The sequence below is a fragment of the Battus philenor genome, unplaced genomic scaffold, assembly GCF_028537555.1.
Source record: "Battus philenor isolate CCGP_79_NKW_IND1 unplaced genomic scaffold, ilBatPhil1.0.hap1 SCAF_30, whole genome shotgun sequence".
In the NCBI taxonomy this organism is placed as follows: Eukaryota; Metazoa; Arthropoda; class Insecta; order Lepidoptera; family Papilionidae; genus Battus; species Battus philenor.
The window spans coordinates 6,745,600-6,766,927 of record NW_027181694.1 but is presented as its reverse complement, the minus strand read 5'-3'; the positions used below and the strand labels follow the sequence as shown (position 1 = coordinate 6,766,927).

At 34.2% G+C, this 21,328-nt stretch overlaps 1 protein-coding gene across 1 annotated transcript in view; it reads right to left on the bottom strand.

Moving 5' to 3' along the window:
* The window catches only part of LOC137927470 (uncharacterized), a 37,192-nt gene extending 16,623 nt beyond the window's left edge, over positions 1–20,569 (bottom strand). Inside the window, 2 exon segments of the mRNA XM_068771282.1 lie at positions 2,359–2,946; positions 20,335–20,569. Of these exon segments, the coding sequence (XP_068627383.1) occupies positions 2,359–2,769 (411 nt within the window). The 5' untranslated portion in view covers positions 2,770–2,946; positions 20,335–20,569.
* Between the last annotated feature and the right edge of the window lie 759 nt (positions 20,570–21,328).

Below are 21,328 nucleotides of genomic sequence, written 5' to 3'. Positions count from 1 at the left end.
ATAGCAATAACTTCTTGCAACCAGAAGCACAAGGCACATCAGCAAAAAGACTTCCAACTGGTCCAACCGACAACATAGTCAAACAAACTCTACCTTGATCTCAAAACTGAATAAGGGAAAAAAGGTAGAGAAAGGAAGTATCGCCTCCTTCATGGGTGATGACAACCTGCATACATCACTCCTAGAATTCAATTGAAAAGTAGCGCAGACGGAAACCAGACTCGGCTATAGAAAAGAAAGGGTAATACTTGCAGAAGTCAAAAAATAAATTTGTCTGTGATAAAAAAAAATTATCTGTGATAATTAACATCTGAGATCTAGGAATGTAATTGAAGAAAGATGTAAGGCATGGATGCACAGACAGAATACTAGTGGCCCGCCGACAGCAAAAATAATACTCTCGTACATTCGAAAAATATTGAATTCTATTCCAGAATAAAACCAAAAAAAAATTTAATTACCTAAAATAAAATTTAATAAAATTTAATTCTGGCGGCCGGCCCGCCATCAGTTCATGATTTGCCCGAGTGGCCCCAAGTCTTAATAAGTCTGTGCAACCATGCTGTAAGGTATAAGATCCGCAATCAAACAATGACAGACCACGTGAAGAGACAAAGTAATCAACAGGAGATAAGGACGAAAGAGAATATGGAGTAGAAATAAAATAAAAACTTAAAACACTCATTTTACCCAAATTTGTAACGTCACTGCCCCATAAGGAAGGGGAACGTGAGGACCCCAAAAACGGAGGGTAGTCAGAAATAAAACGATGATCAAATTCCGTGATTTGATTTCAGAACGAGGTTTTTTTTTAAAGTAAGTTTATCAAAATTTTCTCTAACATAGTCGGTGCCTTAATATCTATTAACAATTTCTAGACGGAGGGGGGAAATCCTTAATAGGAAGTTCAGAACGGGGTTGACCTCATCACACATCTGCCATACATCTAATACAAGAATGAATGTCATACGAGAAATGTTCAAAAAACTCATATATAAGAGAAATAACACCGAGTTGTTACCGCAAAATCCAGATTTTTATGGGAACATCGCAAAGTGTTCCGTATCTATAACTTTGAAAACACTTGCTGAATGTTTTACTTTAGGAAAACATTTTCCAGGCAAAGCCTTCGGTGTCGTTTAAACGAATATCCATCAAAACAAACTTTTTCTTTCTATTTATTCTTTAATAATTTTTCTACGGTACGTACAAACTGACTACCTACCCAACAAATAACTAGCAGATAGGATATTAAGGTAGAATTTAATAATCATAATTTATACTATGTAAGAAAAACAAGTGTTTTTTTTTTAAATAAATGCATATATTTACATGCAACGATCCCCCAAAGATATCTATAGGCGGTCTGGCGATTGAAGTGTGCTATTATGGTACGCAAAAGACACTGCCCAAGCTCTTGAAAGTTATTTACGTGCAATGGCAATCCTATATAATTAATACTCAAGAATTATATAAGATTATATATAATCGAACCCAGGACCTACGATATCTAAGTCCTCTATCACTGCGCTATCACTGTTCAATAAGACATAGATCTGTCCTGAACTTGACTATGTTTTGCTAGTCCACCCAATTTCCGTATATTGATTTACATCATAATCCTTTAACCTTCTAACTGCCAAGCTGTTTTGGCCATGACTTCCCCAGGTGCCAAATGGAAATATCAAGTGTAGGCTTACCTTATGTGGATATTTGGGATCTTTACATTCTATGAATGAATATAACACATTATGTATATCATTATGTACTGAGACCGCCGGCGACCTTTATGGCACTTAAAGGCAACAGAGTACTCGGTGTGCCATGAGGTCGCCGGCGGGTCACGTTTTTGTAACACAGAAAACACGATAGGTTTTAAAAGCCAGCTTTGAAATATGAATAAATTGCGAATTTAATACAAAGAAAGGTTTCTATATACATATTCTAATGTAAATTTTATATAAAAAGTGAGGCCGCCCGCGGTCTCATTGGCGCCCATGGTAACCGCTTCTAAAACATGCTGCAAATCGTATACCATCCCGTGATCCAGTTGCTAGGTGCCTAATGAAGCTAATAATTACCGGAGGGTCGGAAAAAAATAATGTTCCTTAGATGTACAGATGAAAAATTGTGAGGTAGCCGGCGGCCCTCACGGCACCTATTGTTGGGTATCGTGAGGTAGCCGGCGGTCCTTATGGCACTTAAAAGGTTAAAACATGATGATGGATGACGATCGCCAGTTGTTCATGCTTTTTGCAGTGGAGGGTCTAAGTTGACATGATGATAAAAAAACCCAGGCGTACTGCCAGAGTGGATGATGAGGATGGAACTGTTATGAACTGTTCGTCCAGCACGTACCGAGAGCATCGGGTTCTGTCCAGCTGCCGGCGGCGCCGTCACCGGACGGAGACTGGAGTACCGCCACGAGGACTCCCTGGAGATCTCCTCGTCGCCGATGTTCGGGCAGCACAGATACCAGCTCCTGCTGCGACGTACGCCGGAGCTCGAGTCCAGCTGTGTCAGCGGCAACCTGCCCACTACTTCCAGTTCCGCTAGCAGAGGTTCCTTCTCCTTGGGCTCGGGCATGGGGAAGGTGCCGGCGGTGGAGTAGGTCTCTCCAGGTTCTTGACGTGGGCGGGCGTCTTGGGCGTCATCTGTGTCGGCGGGTGCTTCGGCTCGGCCGTTGGTTCTCTTCAGCCGCTCCAGGTCTGCGTAGTAGTACGCCGTGGAGCGCGGCGGCTCCGCGCCGGGGGCCCGCGCGCCCGCCATGCCTTCATGCTCTGTTCACCACCACAATCACCTCACCAGCCCGTCTTTTGAACTTATAAACTTTTATATGTCTTCACTGTTGCTCTTCACCGAGGCGTTTCGTCCCAAAAACTCAATTACATAATTGTTCACAACTATATATTGTCTATTCATTTATGTATTAACACTTTTTATGCACTGTAATTTTGAGTACGAAATTTCAAGGTTGTGAAAGATATCGAGTAGGCAAATGTGTAAATATTAAAAACATATATTACTAAATGTTGGAGACTTTTGATTATGGAGACGACTACGCTAAAATCGTTGGTAGAATCTAGAAATATATGACATGTCTATCTCTGGCAAGGACTATATACGCAAATACCTCGCTTTGCGACGTTTCGTTTTACGTTTTTTTCGAAGTTGCGTCGCTGCTTAATTAGTACTAATTTTCACTGCGCGTCGTTAGATTTTAGAGGTTGCGTTGTTTTGGGTTCGATTCTTTATTTTTTTTCTAAAAGATGGCAACACTATTGTTTCTAATTGCGCCATGCCATCAAAAATCAGGATTACCTTTCTAACTAAAAATCAACGCAATTTGAATACAGTTTTATTTTCACTTTATTTTGCCAATTTTAAGAGTTCAGTTTCAATTATGTAGCGTGCTGTACTTTTTTTTAAAAGATAATAATAAATTTATATAAATTTTTACGCATGTGCGGAATTGGCTAAATATTGGTCCTTTTCTTACTTAGGATGGACTTCCGCGAGGTAACGCCTGATTCCATTAAATACTATATATCTAACGCACAAAGTGTGAATTATATAAGATTCTATTTCGGGAGTTGAATCTATCGCAAGACTCTTTCCTCTATCGATGAGCTACAACTGCTGAGATATTTACATCATGTGTATATCATATTTGACGAGAAAAATGTGTAATGTTTAAGTGGTACAATACATTATAATATTTTCGTATAATTTTTAGTTGCACATACACACACGTATACACACACACACACACACACACACACACACGCACACACACATATATATATATATATATATATATATATATATATGGTTTTTGAAAGTCCCGCGGAGCATGCGTGTTCTGATACGTTTAGTCTGTTAGAGAAGTTGGTGCATAGGCCTGCCTTCTAGACAGCCGTCGGACTGCGATCTCTCTGCTAGGGTGACCATACGCTGTTGCTTGTTGGACAATTCCTGCTAATATCAGTGGTTACATACAACTACGGGAATTTAATGAAAAATCAAATCCTTGATATACAATTAGTACTATTATCTTTAGATCCAAAGTCAAGTCATGTTTATTTTGCACTGGATAAAAAAATTCGTTTATTCAACTATTGGAACTTTTAATAGAATTGTTATTGATCGTCAACATATTATCTATTTTATTATTGACTCTACTCTGCTTCGCAAGGTGTTATAGTTGTGTAGAAGCAAGAAGAAACTCCACTACAACATATATTTTAATAAAGTTTAAGACAGAATATTTATACACTTTATCAGATATATCCTAAATCAAAACAACCAGACAACATCACTGCCAAAGACTCTTGTCATTTAAATATTCGTTTATTATTATAAATATAATAATAATGTATTTAAAACGCTTTTAGGATTTTATAAATGGTATTCCAATAATTTTTTGCCAAATTTTATTAAAAACATTAATTTCATTCATTAAAAGTGAATAAGACTACTTCTAGCAACATCGCATATCACGTTTGAACTGTTGCTCGTGTATTTTATCTATAATTAAATGTCATTAAACCCTGTTTCTTGGTGGGAAACATTGTTTTATTACAGGAAATTTACAAATTAATATCTTTTCACACCATCGCCGTCGTTTCGGTACATAAACGCACACTGCAAGGCATACACCTACCCCCAAAGACACTTATAAGGGGAAATACCTTGGGCTGGCAATTGCAGTATGACATTCCATACTCTGAAAACTTGTTTGTGGGCAGTGGCAACGTTTTATAATTCATCACGGCGTTGAAATATAATGGACGCTTTACGTAAGCAAGCGGCAGACATTTTTTTAATTTCAAACGACCCTAGTGTGCTATCTGCATAACTAAATCGCTCTTTCTCTTTCTCTCTCTGCGTACCGTTCCCTATAACTCTTTGACTGTCATATTTAATTTAAAATAGTTAGTTATTTTACACCAATTCAAAGTTTATATTAATATTCTATCATCAAATCTCAGTAGCGCTAGGGTAAAACTGCCCTATTATAGTTTTTAATGAAATCAGGCATTACCTCGCGGAAGTCCATCCTAAGTAAGAAAAAGGCCAATATTCAGCCACTTCCGCACATGCAGTGGTAGTCGTGCAACAAAGTGCACCGCCCGCCAGCCCGCTGATAAATGCTGCATACGGCAAACAATGCGAATCACACAACCGCCACCGTTAATTCACTCAACACGTGTTTCACCCCTCCACGGGGCATCTTCAGGAGTTATGTTACACCGATTAGTGCCAAACACAGAGTCAACAAGATATTATAATGTACACGCACATTTAAATTTGATTAAAAAACAGCAACTGTTGAGTTTCTGTCCGTCTGTTAGATCAGCTCCGAGCTGGTGGCAGCTTGCTGCTTGTAATGTTACAAATAATCGACGATTTAAAACCGCATGTAAATATCTACTTCAATAAAGATATTAAAAATATTTACACGCGTTTCACCCCTCCACAGGGCATCTTCAGGAGTTAACTCTGTGTTTGGCACTAATCGATGTAACATCACTTGGTCCTTTTTTACTTTTATAGTTTGTAATATATTATTTTTGCACAAATATCATGGTCACCCTATCGTTTCGGCGCTACCGCAAAAGGAGTGCACGCGACGATCGCACGTCGCCTCTAATTACTGCGCTATATATATTTAATGTAATTACTGCGTACCTCCCGGCCGCCCTCTGCCCTCTGCCCTCTCCCTCCCGCGAGGCGAGCCGTTTGGCAACTATTTGGTAAGAGCGAAGTTGAATTTGTAACAATCTTTGCGAACTATTGAGACATAATATTAAGAAACCGATAACGTCTAAATTCGTTTCATGTTTCGCAAGATGTAATAAAGAATAAATATTTTAATTAATACACTACATATATATAACATGTATATCCTGGTCTGTCGTGTTAGTACAACAAAATAGTGGGTACTTATATAAATTACCATGAAATTAGATTTCTTCTATTTTTCTTGAAGTAACAGTGGACAGGGTATAGTGTACGGAACAGGTGGCCGACCATATGGTAAACAGACAACCTTGCTAATATCATCGAAAGATGATAAATCACTTTTCAAACATATTCTAATGGAAATGGAGAAAGCCTGTAACTTAGTGGGTGAAAAATAAAGATGAAAAATCTGAAAAAACTTATTTGTAAACAAAGACCCTGATCCCAACTAAAAACACACGAATATACATCCACAACTTTAAATAATACATCCTAAAAGTCGTTCCCCTAACCATACAACAACTGTAATCTGTCGATGTCAATCCATTCATATTTCTATCATAATGTTTCTATTTTCTCCCTCATATGTATATATACGACAACATGTTGTATATAAATATATATCTTGTTAGTTTGAATTATTAACGTATAAGTAAATATTTCTATGGGCATATAAGTTTTTACAATGGGATCCTATATCTAGCTTTGCGTCGTTTCGTTTTGCGTTTTTTTCGAAGTTGCGTCGCTGCTTAATTAGTACTAATTTTCACTGCGCGTCGTTAGATTTTCGAGGTTGCGTTGTTTTAGGTCCGAGTGTTTAATTTTTTTTTTGTAAATTTATTTTTCAAAACACTTGTTTCTAATTGCGCCATGTCATCAAAACTCGGGGATTCCCTTTCTAACTAAAAATCAACACAATTTGAATAGTTTTATTTTCACTTTGTTTTGCTAATTTTTGAGTTCAGTTTCAATTACGTAGTGTGTTGTGCTTTTTTTAAAAGAGAATAATAAATTTATATAAATTTTTACGCGTTGTTTCTGGTTACAAAAAAGGTAAATATTTTTCCAATTTATTTATTGGCAGAGTTATATTATTTTTGTTATTTAAATGTTTACATTGTTCAATTTTCTTTTTAAGAAGTTGTATTTTCGTGACCCTGGAACCTATCTTCGATCTTTACACGGTTTGCTATAGAAAATCTTAATTCACTTTGCGGCGTTTCAATTTGCGTCGTGTTTTTTTTGGAACGTAACCGCGACGCAAAGTGAGGTATTGGTGTATATCTGATACCTCAGTCATATGAGCTGTTCGGCGACGGTGTATGTCTTGTCTTGCAAAACACAGCCTGTACACTTGACCTTCCGCGGCGTGGTCGATACGAGGACCTCCCCCCGCGGGACCCCGCATCCAGTGCATCCGAATTTGAACCTAAACACTTACCCCGTAGGTACATATATCTTTGTAACTTCGCGAATATCTCCGACATCGCAAAATCGACTCTATCACTTTGGAATAACATTTGATTTTGGTATGAAGGCATCTTTAGAGAAAGTTGCGTAATTTCCGACGAGACAGTTAAATTTGAACTTTGCTACAATGACGGTAGAGTTCGTTTTTGTGTGACCTCGTCGTGTGCCAGATAAGTTAGGTTTAGATGGAAGCTAGAGCTAGGTTGGTGAGAATTCGAATGCCTTGTATAAACCTCTCCACAGATTGCTCTGGGCTCGCTTTCGCTGGAAAACTAAATAATTTCCATTTATTTATTTACACATACAGTAATACCCCGCTTTACGCGGTTTCACTATAACGCAAATTGAAAATTTCGCGCTCAAATGCCTCGAATTACGCGAAAGAGTGCGTATAAATATAATGTAGTCATCAACTTCTCTATGGTGTCTTGACCATCTGTCAAACAATTAAAAACAGTGTTGGGTGTTATGAACGTATTTTACAAGAACGTAAACAAAACGTTACCCAAAATACAATAGATGTATTTTTCCGTAAAAAATAAGAGTATGTGTTGCATAAAGTGTTCCTAGAATTAAAGTGATCGATTAAAATGATTTGTATTTTTTTTGTTATAATTTTTTACTATGTTTAATCATAAACCTCGTTATACGCGAACTTCAGTTAACGCGATTTTTTTTTGAACGTATCCCTCGCGTAAAACGGGGTATTACTGTATATAAATGAACCACTAACCCTTAAATGCACGACTTTTATTTATAGTTTTAAAAAATATATATCTTGCAAATAGGTACACTACAATACAGAGGAAAATATTTTTATATATGTACTAGCTTATCCCGCAAACGTTGTTTTGCAAAAAAATTTGATATTTTTGTTCACAAATAAAAAATAAGGGTTGATCGTAGAGGGTTAAAAATTTATGGTTGTATGTATTCTTGTATGCTGTATCATAAAAAATAAAAACAAAAAATTTCGTTAAAAAAATAATATATTTTTTAAGTGTGAACAACCTTTATCATTTAGGGGTATAGAAAATAGATAGTAGCCGATTCTCAGACATACTGAATACGCATATTAAATTTGGTAAAAATCAGTCAAGCCGTTTCAGAGGAGTTCAAGTTCGAACAACGTGACACGAGAATTTTATATATTAGATAATATTCTTACACTTAATTAATTTTTTTTTTGAAAACCTTATATTGCAGCTATACAACACTGGTACTTATACCATTTAAGTGTTATGTTGCAGATTTGAAACATTATGCATTTAAGGGTTAAGCCGAGTGGTAGAGTAATAAGATTTCAATCGTATATCGCGGATTCGATTTCCCGAATACATTCATAAAACACTTTGCATTAGTTATATAGAATGTACATCATGGTTGCACAGATTTATTAAGACTAGGGGCCACTCGGGCAAATCATGAACTGATGGCGGGCCGGCCACCAGAAGTATAGGTGATTAATTTTTTTTTGGTTTTATTCTGGAATAGAATCGATATTTAATCAATATGTTTTCGAATGTACGAGAGTATTATTTTTGCTGTCGGCGGACCACCAGTATTCGACCCGCGGGCCGCGGTCTGTGCATCCATGATGGACAGCAACGTTCTCTGCGTACCATATCACCACAATTTTATCGCCAACAAGCCTGTCAACAGTGGCGATTATATATCCCCTATAGATATTTATGGGGGAGGCCTGTACCTCCAATTAACTTCAATGCTTTATTTGCTGTGAGATATAAAAGTGAGTGCAGAATTAAGATGCACTGTGTGGCGTGCATATCGCGCGCCACTCAAACGCCAAGCTCTTACCCACGTGACCGTCAATCGCATGGCGGCGGCGGCAGTGAAACAGATACATGACAGATGGCGCCACAGTAGACGCAACGAAAATCTGCATCGCGCTGTTGAGAGTCTCCGCGCTCATTATAAGGGCTAGCGGAGGTGCGGTCAACGCAGGAAGAAGCAACTGAAGATCAAGAAGCAATCGACGAACAAGAAGCGATCGACGAACAAGATACAACCGACGAACTACCAAAGAACAAGAAGCCACAGTACCACGACCACTCCTACACTGGTGACCCCGAGTAAGGACAACGAGAAGCACCTTCCGGACCCAGCTGATACCACAATATGAGTCAGCCTAGTAACGACGATTTATTTCTTTTATTTGTTGGCGGTGTCTACTATAGGCTCTGGGGTGGAAGGAATACTTTAGTACCCCTCAACTTTTCTTTCAAGTACTTGTTAGCTGCCTATAATAAAAAGTAGAGGAATGAGACTTGCTATCTTATATAATTCACACTTTGTGCAATAATTATATATGATTGCCACTGCACACTAACAAGTTTTAAGATGATGAACAGTATCGTCTAATTCGTACCATAATACCACACTACTACATGACAGCCTGTTATATAAATCTAAGCAAACATTTATTTATATATACAAGACGATTGGCTATAGGAGTCAAACCTTTAAAAATTTAATACAAACAAACTATATATTCATCGCTTTATAGCAGTGATTCCCAAAGTGGTCTATATCGACCCCTAGGGGTCTATGACAACCTACAAGGGGTCTACGTAAGCGAAAAAAAATTTGGGGGTCCATGAAATAAAATGGGGGTCCACGATAGGGGATCTCAACACATACACTGATAGTACCTATTTACTTACATCATACTATCTAATAATATCAAAACATTTACATTATTTATAAAAGACGGACAACGATGATCGCCTCGCTCTCCAGCCCCTGAGCCTCGTGATGGATGGAGAGCATTACCTATCTCAGCACCGTAGCCAGACATGTTAAATATCTAACATATCTCTATGGTGGGATACGTGATGGTAGAACAGATCACCATCGCAAAGGTGACACGCAGACGGCACGTGAAGGCATTGGCTGACAATACAATGAACCATTATCATCGTAGCAAGGAGCTGTACAAATTTGTTAAGGCTATGCTAAACTGGGACGTGTCGTTTACAGCGCACGATACGACGGCGACACGATTATTTTATTAACACTTTTAACGCCGGGCGAAAGAGATGTGCCTATGCGAGAATACCCGGCCGAATTTCACAGTTTCACTAGGGTCTGGGAAAATGCTCATGAAAAGCTAAGGGCAAGCAATATTTATATGATTCAAAAAGCAATGTACTCTAGATCAGTGATTCCCAAAGTGGTCTATATCGACACCTAGGATCTATGACAACCTGCAAGGGGTCTACGCAGGGAAAAAAAAATTTGGGGGTCCATGAAATGAAAATGGGGGTCCTACTAGTGTACTATTAAAAAGTAATGACGGAGGGTATATATCCAAACATCTTATGGCTGAGATATTCATGGAAGCTGCCATTCCAATTGAAAATGAAACAACATATATAAACACACTTCCATCAGGACGTAAAAGATTGAAAACTCAACAGGATATCCGCTCCATTCAACCAGTTGTAATATCCCGAAGAGAAACAACATATAAGTATGACTAGTATATATATATATGTGTGTATATGTATATATACACAATGATAGTTACCGTTTTCCTCCGAAACGGCTCGACCGATTTTTACCAAATTTTATTTGCGTATTCAGTAGGTATGAGAAGCGGCTACTATCTATTTTCTATACTCCTAAGTGATAAGGGTGGTCCACACCTAAAAAAATTTTTTTAATTTTTTGTCGAAATTTTTTGTTTTTATATTTTTATGATACAGCATACAAAAATACATACAACCCTAAATTTTCACCCCTCTACGATCAACCCTTATTTTTTATTTGTTAATTATTATTTTTTTCGCAAAATAACGGGATTTGCAGAATCAGCTAGTATATATATATATATATATACATAAGGCATACACGATAGCGTTCAGTATAAATGTCTTTCAGAGTTCGGCGGTTTTAATCTAGACTTGCAGTCAAGGCTATATTACTAGGCAGCATACGGCACCACACGTTCCGTTATATACCGGACTTCCTCGAAAATATAGTGCGCGTGCATTAAAAAATTAATGCACCACACCATAAAAGCCTTCAATGTTCAAGGCATGGAATTATGGATGACCAACGCTGCAGACACATGTAATTAACCTACGTAAACAGTACTTAGTATGTACTTTTCTAGAAATTTCTAGAAAATCTTATTCATTATTCTTTATTGTACACATTAAGATACATTTAATAAGTTTTACAATAATACACAAAAATGTACAATGGGCGGTCTTATCACACTAGGCAATCTCTTACAGACAACCATAGTATGGAAAAGGTATAAGTACTAATAATGGGTAGTATGAAATATATTGTGATGGAAATAAGGTAAGAATAAAATAAATTAAGAAGAATGACAGTGAGTGAAGAATAAAGATGAAAGATCTGAAAATCTTATTTGTAAACAAAGACCCTGATCCCAACTAATTAGGGGTAGGAGAGGCCTCCAATAGCGGGGGTCATTAAAAAAAAATAATGGGTAGTTTACGTGTACAAAAAATACATATTTACAAACAAAGCAACATATAAATACATACTTAAACATATAAACATACATACGTATACAACATATATACTTATAATAAATAAGGTTTAATACAAATTATAAATATAATACAATAATAAATAAAAACATCTAACTGACTTCGATCAGTATTGGTTCGATCGCACTTGCCTCAGAAAGAAACAGAAGAAGAAAAAGAAATGAACTAAGAGATAGATAATCACAGGTCTAGTAAATGGTTCTTAACCCTTTTCTTGAAAATAGGCAGCGAGTTAGCACGTGTTATATTCAGCGGTAAATCATTCCACAATCGAACGGCCTGCGTGGTGAAAGATTTGGCCATAAACGAGGATGAATGCGCCGGCATTTTTAATTTCAGATTTTTATTCAATTAAAACAGTGATTCCCAAAGTGTTCTATATCGACCCCTAGGGGTCTATGACAACCTGCAATGGGTCTACGTCAGCGAAAAAAAATTTGGGAGTCCATGAAATGAAAATGGGGGTCCACGATAGTGCAATCTCCTAACGAAAAAAAGAAACAGACTGGACATCATTAGCCGAGGAGATTTAAGATCAACCCTTACAAAATTATAGCCAAATGTTGATAATTTATTATTAAAGCATCAGGTTCATCCTTCTCACTAAAAATATTGACTTATTGCTTATGTTATTTTATTTATAGTTTATTTAATGTTACGTATATTTTACATAACAGATACAAAATTTTATTTTGAGTTGTTTTAATTTAAATTCGTATGTATTCGTATGTATAAAGAGATCACTTTGAAATATGTTACATTATTTTTTTTTTCTATTTTAATGCTACAGGGCAATAACATCTGGCAGTACAAAATCTCCACGAACAGATAGTAAACAATATTTAATCTTAATATTTTTAATACAAATTTTTAAAATGTTTTTTTTTATTATAATATTTTTGAAACCATTAACTTTTGTACAGGGTGTACCATAAATTTATTAACAACAAATGATCTATACATTCATCTCATATCTTTTACACTTATAATCAACCACTGTCACCTGTATGTATAATAGTATGAGTCATTGAGCAAATTTGTGTTCCCAGATTGTTTTAGATATCATACTGAAATCACCTATTTTATTAATAATTATTAAAGCAATTTGTAGCAATAACATCTAAAACCAATCAACCTGTATACAAAATAGACAAGGCAATGTATACTCAACATACAATATCGCTTATAAAACCTAGAAGGCTTTAGTCTGATGAAATTTTTAAATTTGCTTAATTAAAATTCTCATATTTACATTGAAATGGCCAATATGGTTTGAGCGGATCAAGTGCTGAACCTTGGCATTTGGCCAGTTTTGCCAATGATGCAGTTAACTATATACATGTATATGTTTTATAACTGTTATATAATTAGAGAAAAATCTTTATTCAACATACTATGGATTACATTTCTCGACTTTAAGTTCAGTGAACCCATCTCTTTGGATGAAATACCTCAGACCCGAGGACAGGTAAAAGAAACTCTGAAGGACTATCTATGTATATCTATACAAATAAATAAAATTGGATTGTCTGTTTGTAATGTTAAAATAACTTTTTACTATATTCATATGAATATATATATAATACATATGCTAAAAATACACTTTTTTAATTTTCTGTCTATTCAGGCTAATCTCTGAAATGGCTGAACAAATTTTGACGGGACTTCTACTTTTTCTTTATTATGAATTATAATTTGTATCGCCAGTGTTTTTTTTTGCAATATTTTTTTTTCGCTTTTACTAAACACAGACAGTTGTGAGAGGGTTGTCGCTATTTGATACGGATCTTTCTTCTCCCAGCTGCGAGGCACGACAGAGTTTCTCATTATTTACACAATTTTCTCTTATGAGTAAATACAGCTTAAATTTATACATATTAACAATACAATTTGAAAGTTTTAGGGGACTTTTGCAATAAGAAGTAAGTTATGATACTTTTGTTTAAAATAAATTCTTAAAAAGAAAAATAATTTATAACATTCATTGCAGACAAAGTCGCAGGCACAGCTAGTATTAAAAAATATTAAATTATTTAATGCTATTAAACTAAGCTAAACTAAGTTAAATTGCCTGGAGGCGAATACAATTCCCAAGGTGTGCTGTCTTTTATGAAGTTATTTAGTATAGTAACACTTGAAACACAAATATTTTTTGACATTATCTGTGATCCTATTGTACTATATTTTTTATACTATACATATATCAGTATTTCCCATGCCCCACAGTGGGGCATTTTGATTGTTGAGAGAAGCAATTTGAAAATGTACTCTACAAGAGTTTAACCCTTGTGCTATAATATATATATATATACACATATATATATATATTATATATACATAAATATATATACATATATAAATATATGCATACATATATATATATATACATATATAAATATATGCATACATATATATATATATACATATATAAATATATGCATACATATATACATATATATATATATATATACTTAGACGGAAATACTTTCACAGATAGAAACATTTGATTCTAGCTTGACAAAGTCGTGCTACTGTAATCAAAAACTAAGGTGAAATTGTCATTTAAATCTCCAGGCATAAGACAGGTATCTATTTTTCCTAGGTAGGTAGGACTGGCTATAACATTTGCCAATACACATATCATACAATATTCGTCCAAACATGAAATTATCTCCAACTCAGTTGTTCCCGAACCACCATATTCACATGATTTGTCTCTGCGACTTCTGGTTATTCAGTAAACTCAAAAGGCGAATGTTGGAACACAGTTTTGACTTGTATTGAAGGCTATATTCCATTTTAGAATGTAAAAACTGTGTTTTATCTGACAAGGATCACTTTAAAGGTGATGAAATTGATTTGGATGGATGCATAAAGAATTTACATTTTATAAACAGTATACTTCACAGATCATTTTGTTTTGATAACTCATGTCAGATGAAGCTGTGAAAGTTTTAAGACTAACAGCATTCATTTCATTGTAAACAATAGAAACAAATTCATTTTTATTTTCAATCACAGTTTTACAAAAAGTTTATTTTAGCTTCTGATATTTATATTGTAACATTTATAAATATACATGTATATATTTATTAAATCTTATTACAATATTGTAAACTTCTTTTGTATTATTTTGAGCCTTATAATTTCTTTATACAATAAAATAAAAGAAATATAAATATAGTAATGCACTTTTTAGTTTTAAAACACTTAAAATATTTATACAGAGTGATTGATTTTGGGTGTAAAGGCTTTTCGCTGGTACACAAGCTATATATTCACCTTTTGAACGCACTGGAAATACCACCCTGTATAATATAAATAGCAGTTGCTAACTAAATGGTTTCACGCCCTACTGAAAAACCTTGAGTAATTCCGTTGGCGAATGCAGTCAGTTTTTGGCATTCCACCAAATGGAATAAGGTTTGATATCGAAGTGACTCATATATCAATAATCAAGCCCCCACCAATGCTGCGATCTTATTACCTTTGCAAAAATATTTTAACACATTCTGCGCCGAAAAAAATCGCATGTCATGTCCAGTCCGTATCGGTCAATGCTGACTGATGTTAATTAATTCCATAAATACTGGCTCAAGTTGGCTTTTGTTATAACCAAGTAACATTTAAGTAAGAGATGAAAGTATATAAGCAAAAACACAATTTAGTAAAATTTTAAATAGATTTATAATTTTTAATAGGCCTAAACGACCACGTTGGCAGAGAATGTGCAATAAAAAGTACAAAATTAATTACTGTAATATTTATATGAGAGTGATTTAACATACTATATACAAGACATATGTATGTTTATATATTAAAGATATAGTATTAAAAAGTAAGGAGAAATTGTCATTTAACCCTTCTTTGCATGGTGATGGAAATTTCCATCATAACATTTAGTCAACAAAAAAAGATACTCAAAACCCTTGTAACGTAAATTTGTTGTTGCTCGCAACTTTTTAAGCAACTATTGCGTACAATAAAACGCGGTTGTCGAAAAATAGCAAAGGTCACTGTGAATTACCAGACCTAGAATTTGTTATTCTGCTGTTTGTTGAGACTGGAAGAAAGGAGCGAGATTTTAAATTATTTTATGGAAATAAACGGAGATATAAAATACAATAAAAAATGAAAATAAGTGGAAAAAAGGTTTGTTTTCATGTTTTTGTTATTTTATGTACAATTTATATCAAAACACTATAAATGAATTTCTCAAAACGTTGTGATAGAAATTTACATCACTATGCAGTAACTTCACTTGTAATGTATGGGAATTTTTTTTGTAAATGTTTATTTTATGTTGTTTTTTGGGGAAACTTGAATGAAAGAGATATTGCAGATTATCTTTGTAAGTTATAAGGCGGTTGGCTCTCAGAAGATGGCCTTAATGACCAAGATTCCGATGATGAAAACCACGATGCTGATGAAATTATAAGTGTTGCAGGAGGAGAATGATGATGACGATGTGGATGAAACTGCTGACGTTGAACCTCCTCTTGTAAAACCAGACGATCAAGAACCCACTCACACATCAAATTCATCTAATTTGCAGTCTCCATCCAGTTTTCCATTTGACAAAAGAAACTTGATTTGGAAAAAAAGGAATCTTGGTGTGTGACACAGATAAAATTACTTTCTTGGGGAGTTCTGTTGCTTCAGGTGGTCTATCACACCTAGAAACTCCATATCAATGTTTTAACCATTTTATCACTTAAGATTTTATCAAAACATTACTAAAGGAGACAAATTTATAAAAAAAAACAGAGTAATCCCAGTTCATCTATATCATTTACAGAATATGATTTGTATAAGTTCTTTGGTATATTATTATACATGCCAGTAATCAAATTTCCTAGCACAAGATCATACTGGTATACATACTGATATTACTTGACCGTTTATTGTCCAAGAATACAATAAACATATGGGAGGAGTAGATCTCATGGATAGCTTTTTGGGCAGAAATCATATAAAAATGGGGTCTAAAAAGTGGTATTTGCGTATTTTTTTCATCTATTTGATCTTGCTATTATAAACTCTTGGATTGTTTATAAAAAAAATGCTCAAGAAAGTGATGAACCTAAAAAGAGTCTGCTTACAATGGGCCAATTCAGAAATGAATTGTCCTTTGTGCTATGCAACAAAGGAACCACCAAGGCAGCTAAAAGAGGGCGTCTTGGTAACAGTGTACTAGAAGAAGAATTACAATCAAAAAAAGAAAAGGTTCTCTAGCTCCACCACCTCCAAAAGACATAAGAAAAGATGGTGCTGAACATTGACCAAAAGTAGGTGGGTCACCCCGGTGCAAATTTCCCAAATGTAAAGGCTATTCTACAATTTCGTGTAATAAATGTGGCGTCAATTGGTGCTTAAATAAAATAATTATTGTTTTTTGAATTATCACTAAAAAAAGAAGACTAAGTAAACAACTTTTTTTATTTATTTAGTACCGGGCTAAATATGTGAAACTGCATGATGATGTAAATTTCCATCATATTGTTTTTTACATAATACATATTTTTATTCACACTAGGATTTTTTTAAATATTTTTCCTTTAATCTAGAGCATTAATTACATCACCCTGATTTATTTTAAAAAAATTGTAAAAATCATGCAAAGAAGGGTTAAAACTTCCAGGCATTAGGAATGCGGGTATATTTTTTTTCATAGATTGGTAGAACTGTCTATAACATTTGCAAAGTGTCTGTATGTTAAAAGCTGGAATATTTGGCTCAGCCAAAACATATTGATAGATGATTTGTGTTTTAAATTAGTCACGCCTTGATTGGCGACACTGCATTCGCCTGATTTGGCTCCATGAGACTTTTGGCTATTCCGCAAACTCAAAAGGCCAATTCCTAGACGCCATTTGGACAGATTATGGAGATAGAAACCATGTTGAAGGTCTTAAAGACTAGACCGAGTGTAAAAAGCGTTGTCAAAAGTGCGTTTTAACAGATGGTTATTGCTTCGAAGCTGAAATTGATTCGGAAGAATAAATAAATAATATGAATGTTATAAACAAATTGGCCTTTTTAATAACGGTATTATATATTTAAAAAAAATTACACAAAAAAATATTTTACTTAATAATGTAAAAAATGTTCCGAAAATGAAAAAGAAATTTCAATTAAAAATATGATTAAAATATTTTTTCTGTTACTATATATATAATGTAAAAATTTTAATATCAAAAAAAAATCTATTGCTAAGAAAAAGAAAACTAAAATACAAAAAATCGTTTTGTCATTATTCCTATATTTTTAATATCATGCCAAAATTTCGTAGTCTAACAAAAAAAATAAAAAATAAATGATATTTCTTCCATAATCATGTTTGTAATTAGTCCGTTTATTTTCTTAAAAAAACTTCAAAAAGTTGAAATGAATAAAATATAAACATAATTTCTTAGTTGATTATTTTTCATCTATCGAAAGCCATTTATACCGCCTTATCTTCGCCAAAAAAAATTCTACACAAATATATTATACCACTATGATTTGTTTTTAATAAAAACTAATAATTGATTTATTACCTTTAAAAATTACGAGAATTCAAACTAAACACATAGAAATATAGATAATAAAACATTTTACCGCGAAAAATGTTTAAGCTAAATTAAAAAAAAAACTAGCCAAAGATCACAAGCCGCGAATGCCATGTTATTATTTGTTCACACTTCACCCACACGACACAACACACGTACGAAACAACCCGAGGATACTGAGCTATAAAAATATATATAGATTATAAAACAATTTTACCGCCAAAATTATTCATTGTAATATAAAAAAGTCAAAGATCACAAGTCGATAATGCCATAATTTTTTTTTCACACTTTATATCTCGTTATATACGGGATGACCCGGGAATAGGAAGCGAAAGGAGAACCGGGTTCCACGAATTCGTCGCCGTGACGTCACACTGCAATACACAAGTAGGTCAACGAATACCGCTGCAACGTAGAGATGGGAAATTCGATGTTTTTAACCGGTTTACTGTTTTGTACGGTTTTAACGGAACTCGTATAAAATATGCATCTCTAATATGGAATCTACTCTGAATCTTATAAAAAAATTAAGATATAAATCGATTCGATTAATCTCCTATTTAAAATATATTTTAATTTAACAATGCCTTTCTATATATTCGACCCATATGTATATGCAAGCACTAAATATAGATGAAATAGCTACAGCACCCGGCGATAAATATTGCACATCGAACTTTGGAAAGAGACAATCGAATAAACACATAGGTAGTGTAAGACAGAGATAGTGTTCTACGAAGTCGAAATTAGCCGATTGTTTCTTTAAACGTCGATGTGCAATATTTATCGCCGGGTATTGTATATTGTGCGAGGGAGTAACAATTCTAATTGTGTCTATATGCATTAAGGAAGCCTAATTTCTTTAACCCTTAATAGCCTAGTTTCAATTTTGATACCAATCTTTTAAACCGAATGTTCACATTACTATTAGTTTTTTTATAGGTTGGCTGTACGAATTTTACTGTTGTATAATATTCTTTCCAACGAAATTTAAAAAAAAATCTATTTTACCCTTCATCTAGACCCTCAAGCAAACACAGTAATATTAAAAAAAATCACTTTCGTTAATCAGGCTATTAAGGGTTACTAATTCTACCTCATTTTAATTTAAAATAAATACTTATTTCGTATTTCATACAACCGAATAGGTGTAAATGATATTGGAGGTCGGAATCATGTCATTGGCGCAGCAAAACCAATGCAAATGAAGCCTTAATAATATATATCACCGCATAAGGTTTTATCAATGCAACTGTGAATCATAGTCATTTTTACGTTGTGTTTATTTATTAAATTGTTCATCTAAAACTTTGGTTACATTGTTTGCTTTCTTTACTATAAACAGATTTAATTAAAACGTCGCAACATATGTATATATATATACCTATACTTCGAATGTCTACTGACATACATGATGACAATTTTATATTTATATTTCTTTGTGACATTGACATTGTTTTATTTAATTGCATTTAGGCAGTCGAATTAATAAAACATTTTCAACGATATTTTAATATTCCATATTAGTTCAACGCTCTACCACTTTAAACACAGTGAAACACATCACCAGATTAAAAGACCGTGAAAATTTAAGACCGTTTTGAGGACGCTCCGTGGACTGTCTCGGCCGTTGAGAGGTGACCTTGACAAGCTGTTACTCAATACGCATTTAACTATCTATAAAGTAAAGTCTATATTGATTACACTAAAGATATTGCATTTAAATATAAGCAATATTTCGCGAAATTAGTTTAATAAATGTAATTTTATTAAATAAATTCTGGATACGTTTTTAATGTACGCATCCTTATATCCATTCTTAGCTGATATATATTCGATTAAAGGAATATTTGTACTAATTTTCAAGTCTCCAGGTCATACAGTTTAAGATATACAGTGATGAGTCTGTACATATGTATATCTATATGTGTGTAGTAAAGACGGTCAGTTTGCGAATAAACTACGCAGGTTAGAAACGGAATCACAAAGTAACAACACTTTTTATTAACAACACAAACCGGCAGTGGAACACTTTGAGTTCAAACACAACGTTTCACGATGATCTCTCAAATATTTATAATTTTAAACGGTTTTATTTTTCAAATTCACACATTCACTGCGTACTTTATAACTTTTTACACTGTATCGCGTGTTGTAACACTTTTTTTAAGGTGTAACAAAGCTTGTATATGCACAATATGTAATAATAAACACATAAGGTAAGAAATGTTTTGTTTATACACGAGTCGCGTGAGAGGCGACAGCATACTGCCGCGGCGACGAGTGGCGCACTCTGTCTGTGTTGCCAGTGTGGGGAATCTTAAAATCCAATTAATTACCTGTTTCCGCCATATGGTTCAATTGATTCAATGTTATTATATATATTGTAAAGTTGCATGTTCGCGTCCCACATATCTTAAATATTTTTTTTTAAATATAAACACTTGTACTGTCACATAAATTACAATACAATAAAAAATATTTGAACACTTGGCGGGACACGGTACATCTTAATTACGTGAGATCGTGTAAGCGTGCTATCGGCTCAGCGGACCTTTGTTTTTATAACAAACATTCCAATGCACACCAGTCACAGCAGTTTACATCCATTGCCCGGGAGAAGGACTCTGGTTCACAAGCTATGTGACGTTTCACGCGCCGGGGATAATTCGAATTTACTTTATAAATTCTCGTCTCGGTTCTTCAACTTCATTCTCGCAGCATCTTTAAATTTACTCTGCAGTATATTGCCTCGCACTCCCACGGGGTAAGTGTTGAACAAATATTATAAAAACATTAATATTAAGTGACGTCTACCTATAAGTCAGAGCTCAACATTTTGCCTGTGTTCATATTTCCATTATTATATGTCCTTATATTTCAGGCCAGTATCTTTTTGTAGTTAAAAATCTGCAAGGACAGTTAGTAAAAAATAGTTTTAATTACACTTTTTCTTATTATATTATTTTTACGTTATTTATTAGTCTTGAAACCATTAATTTATTTACAGGG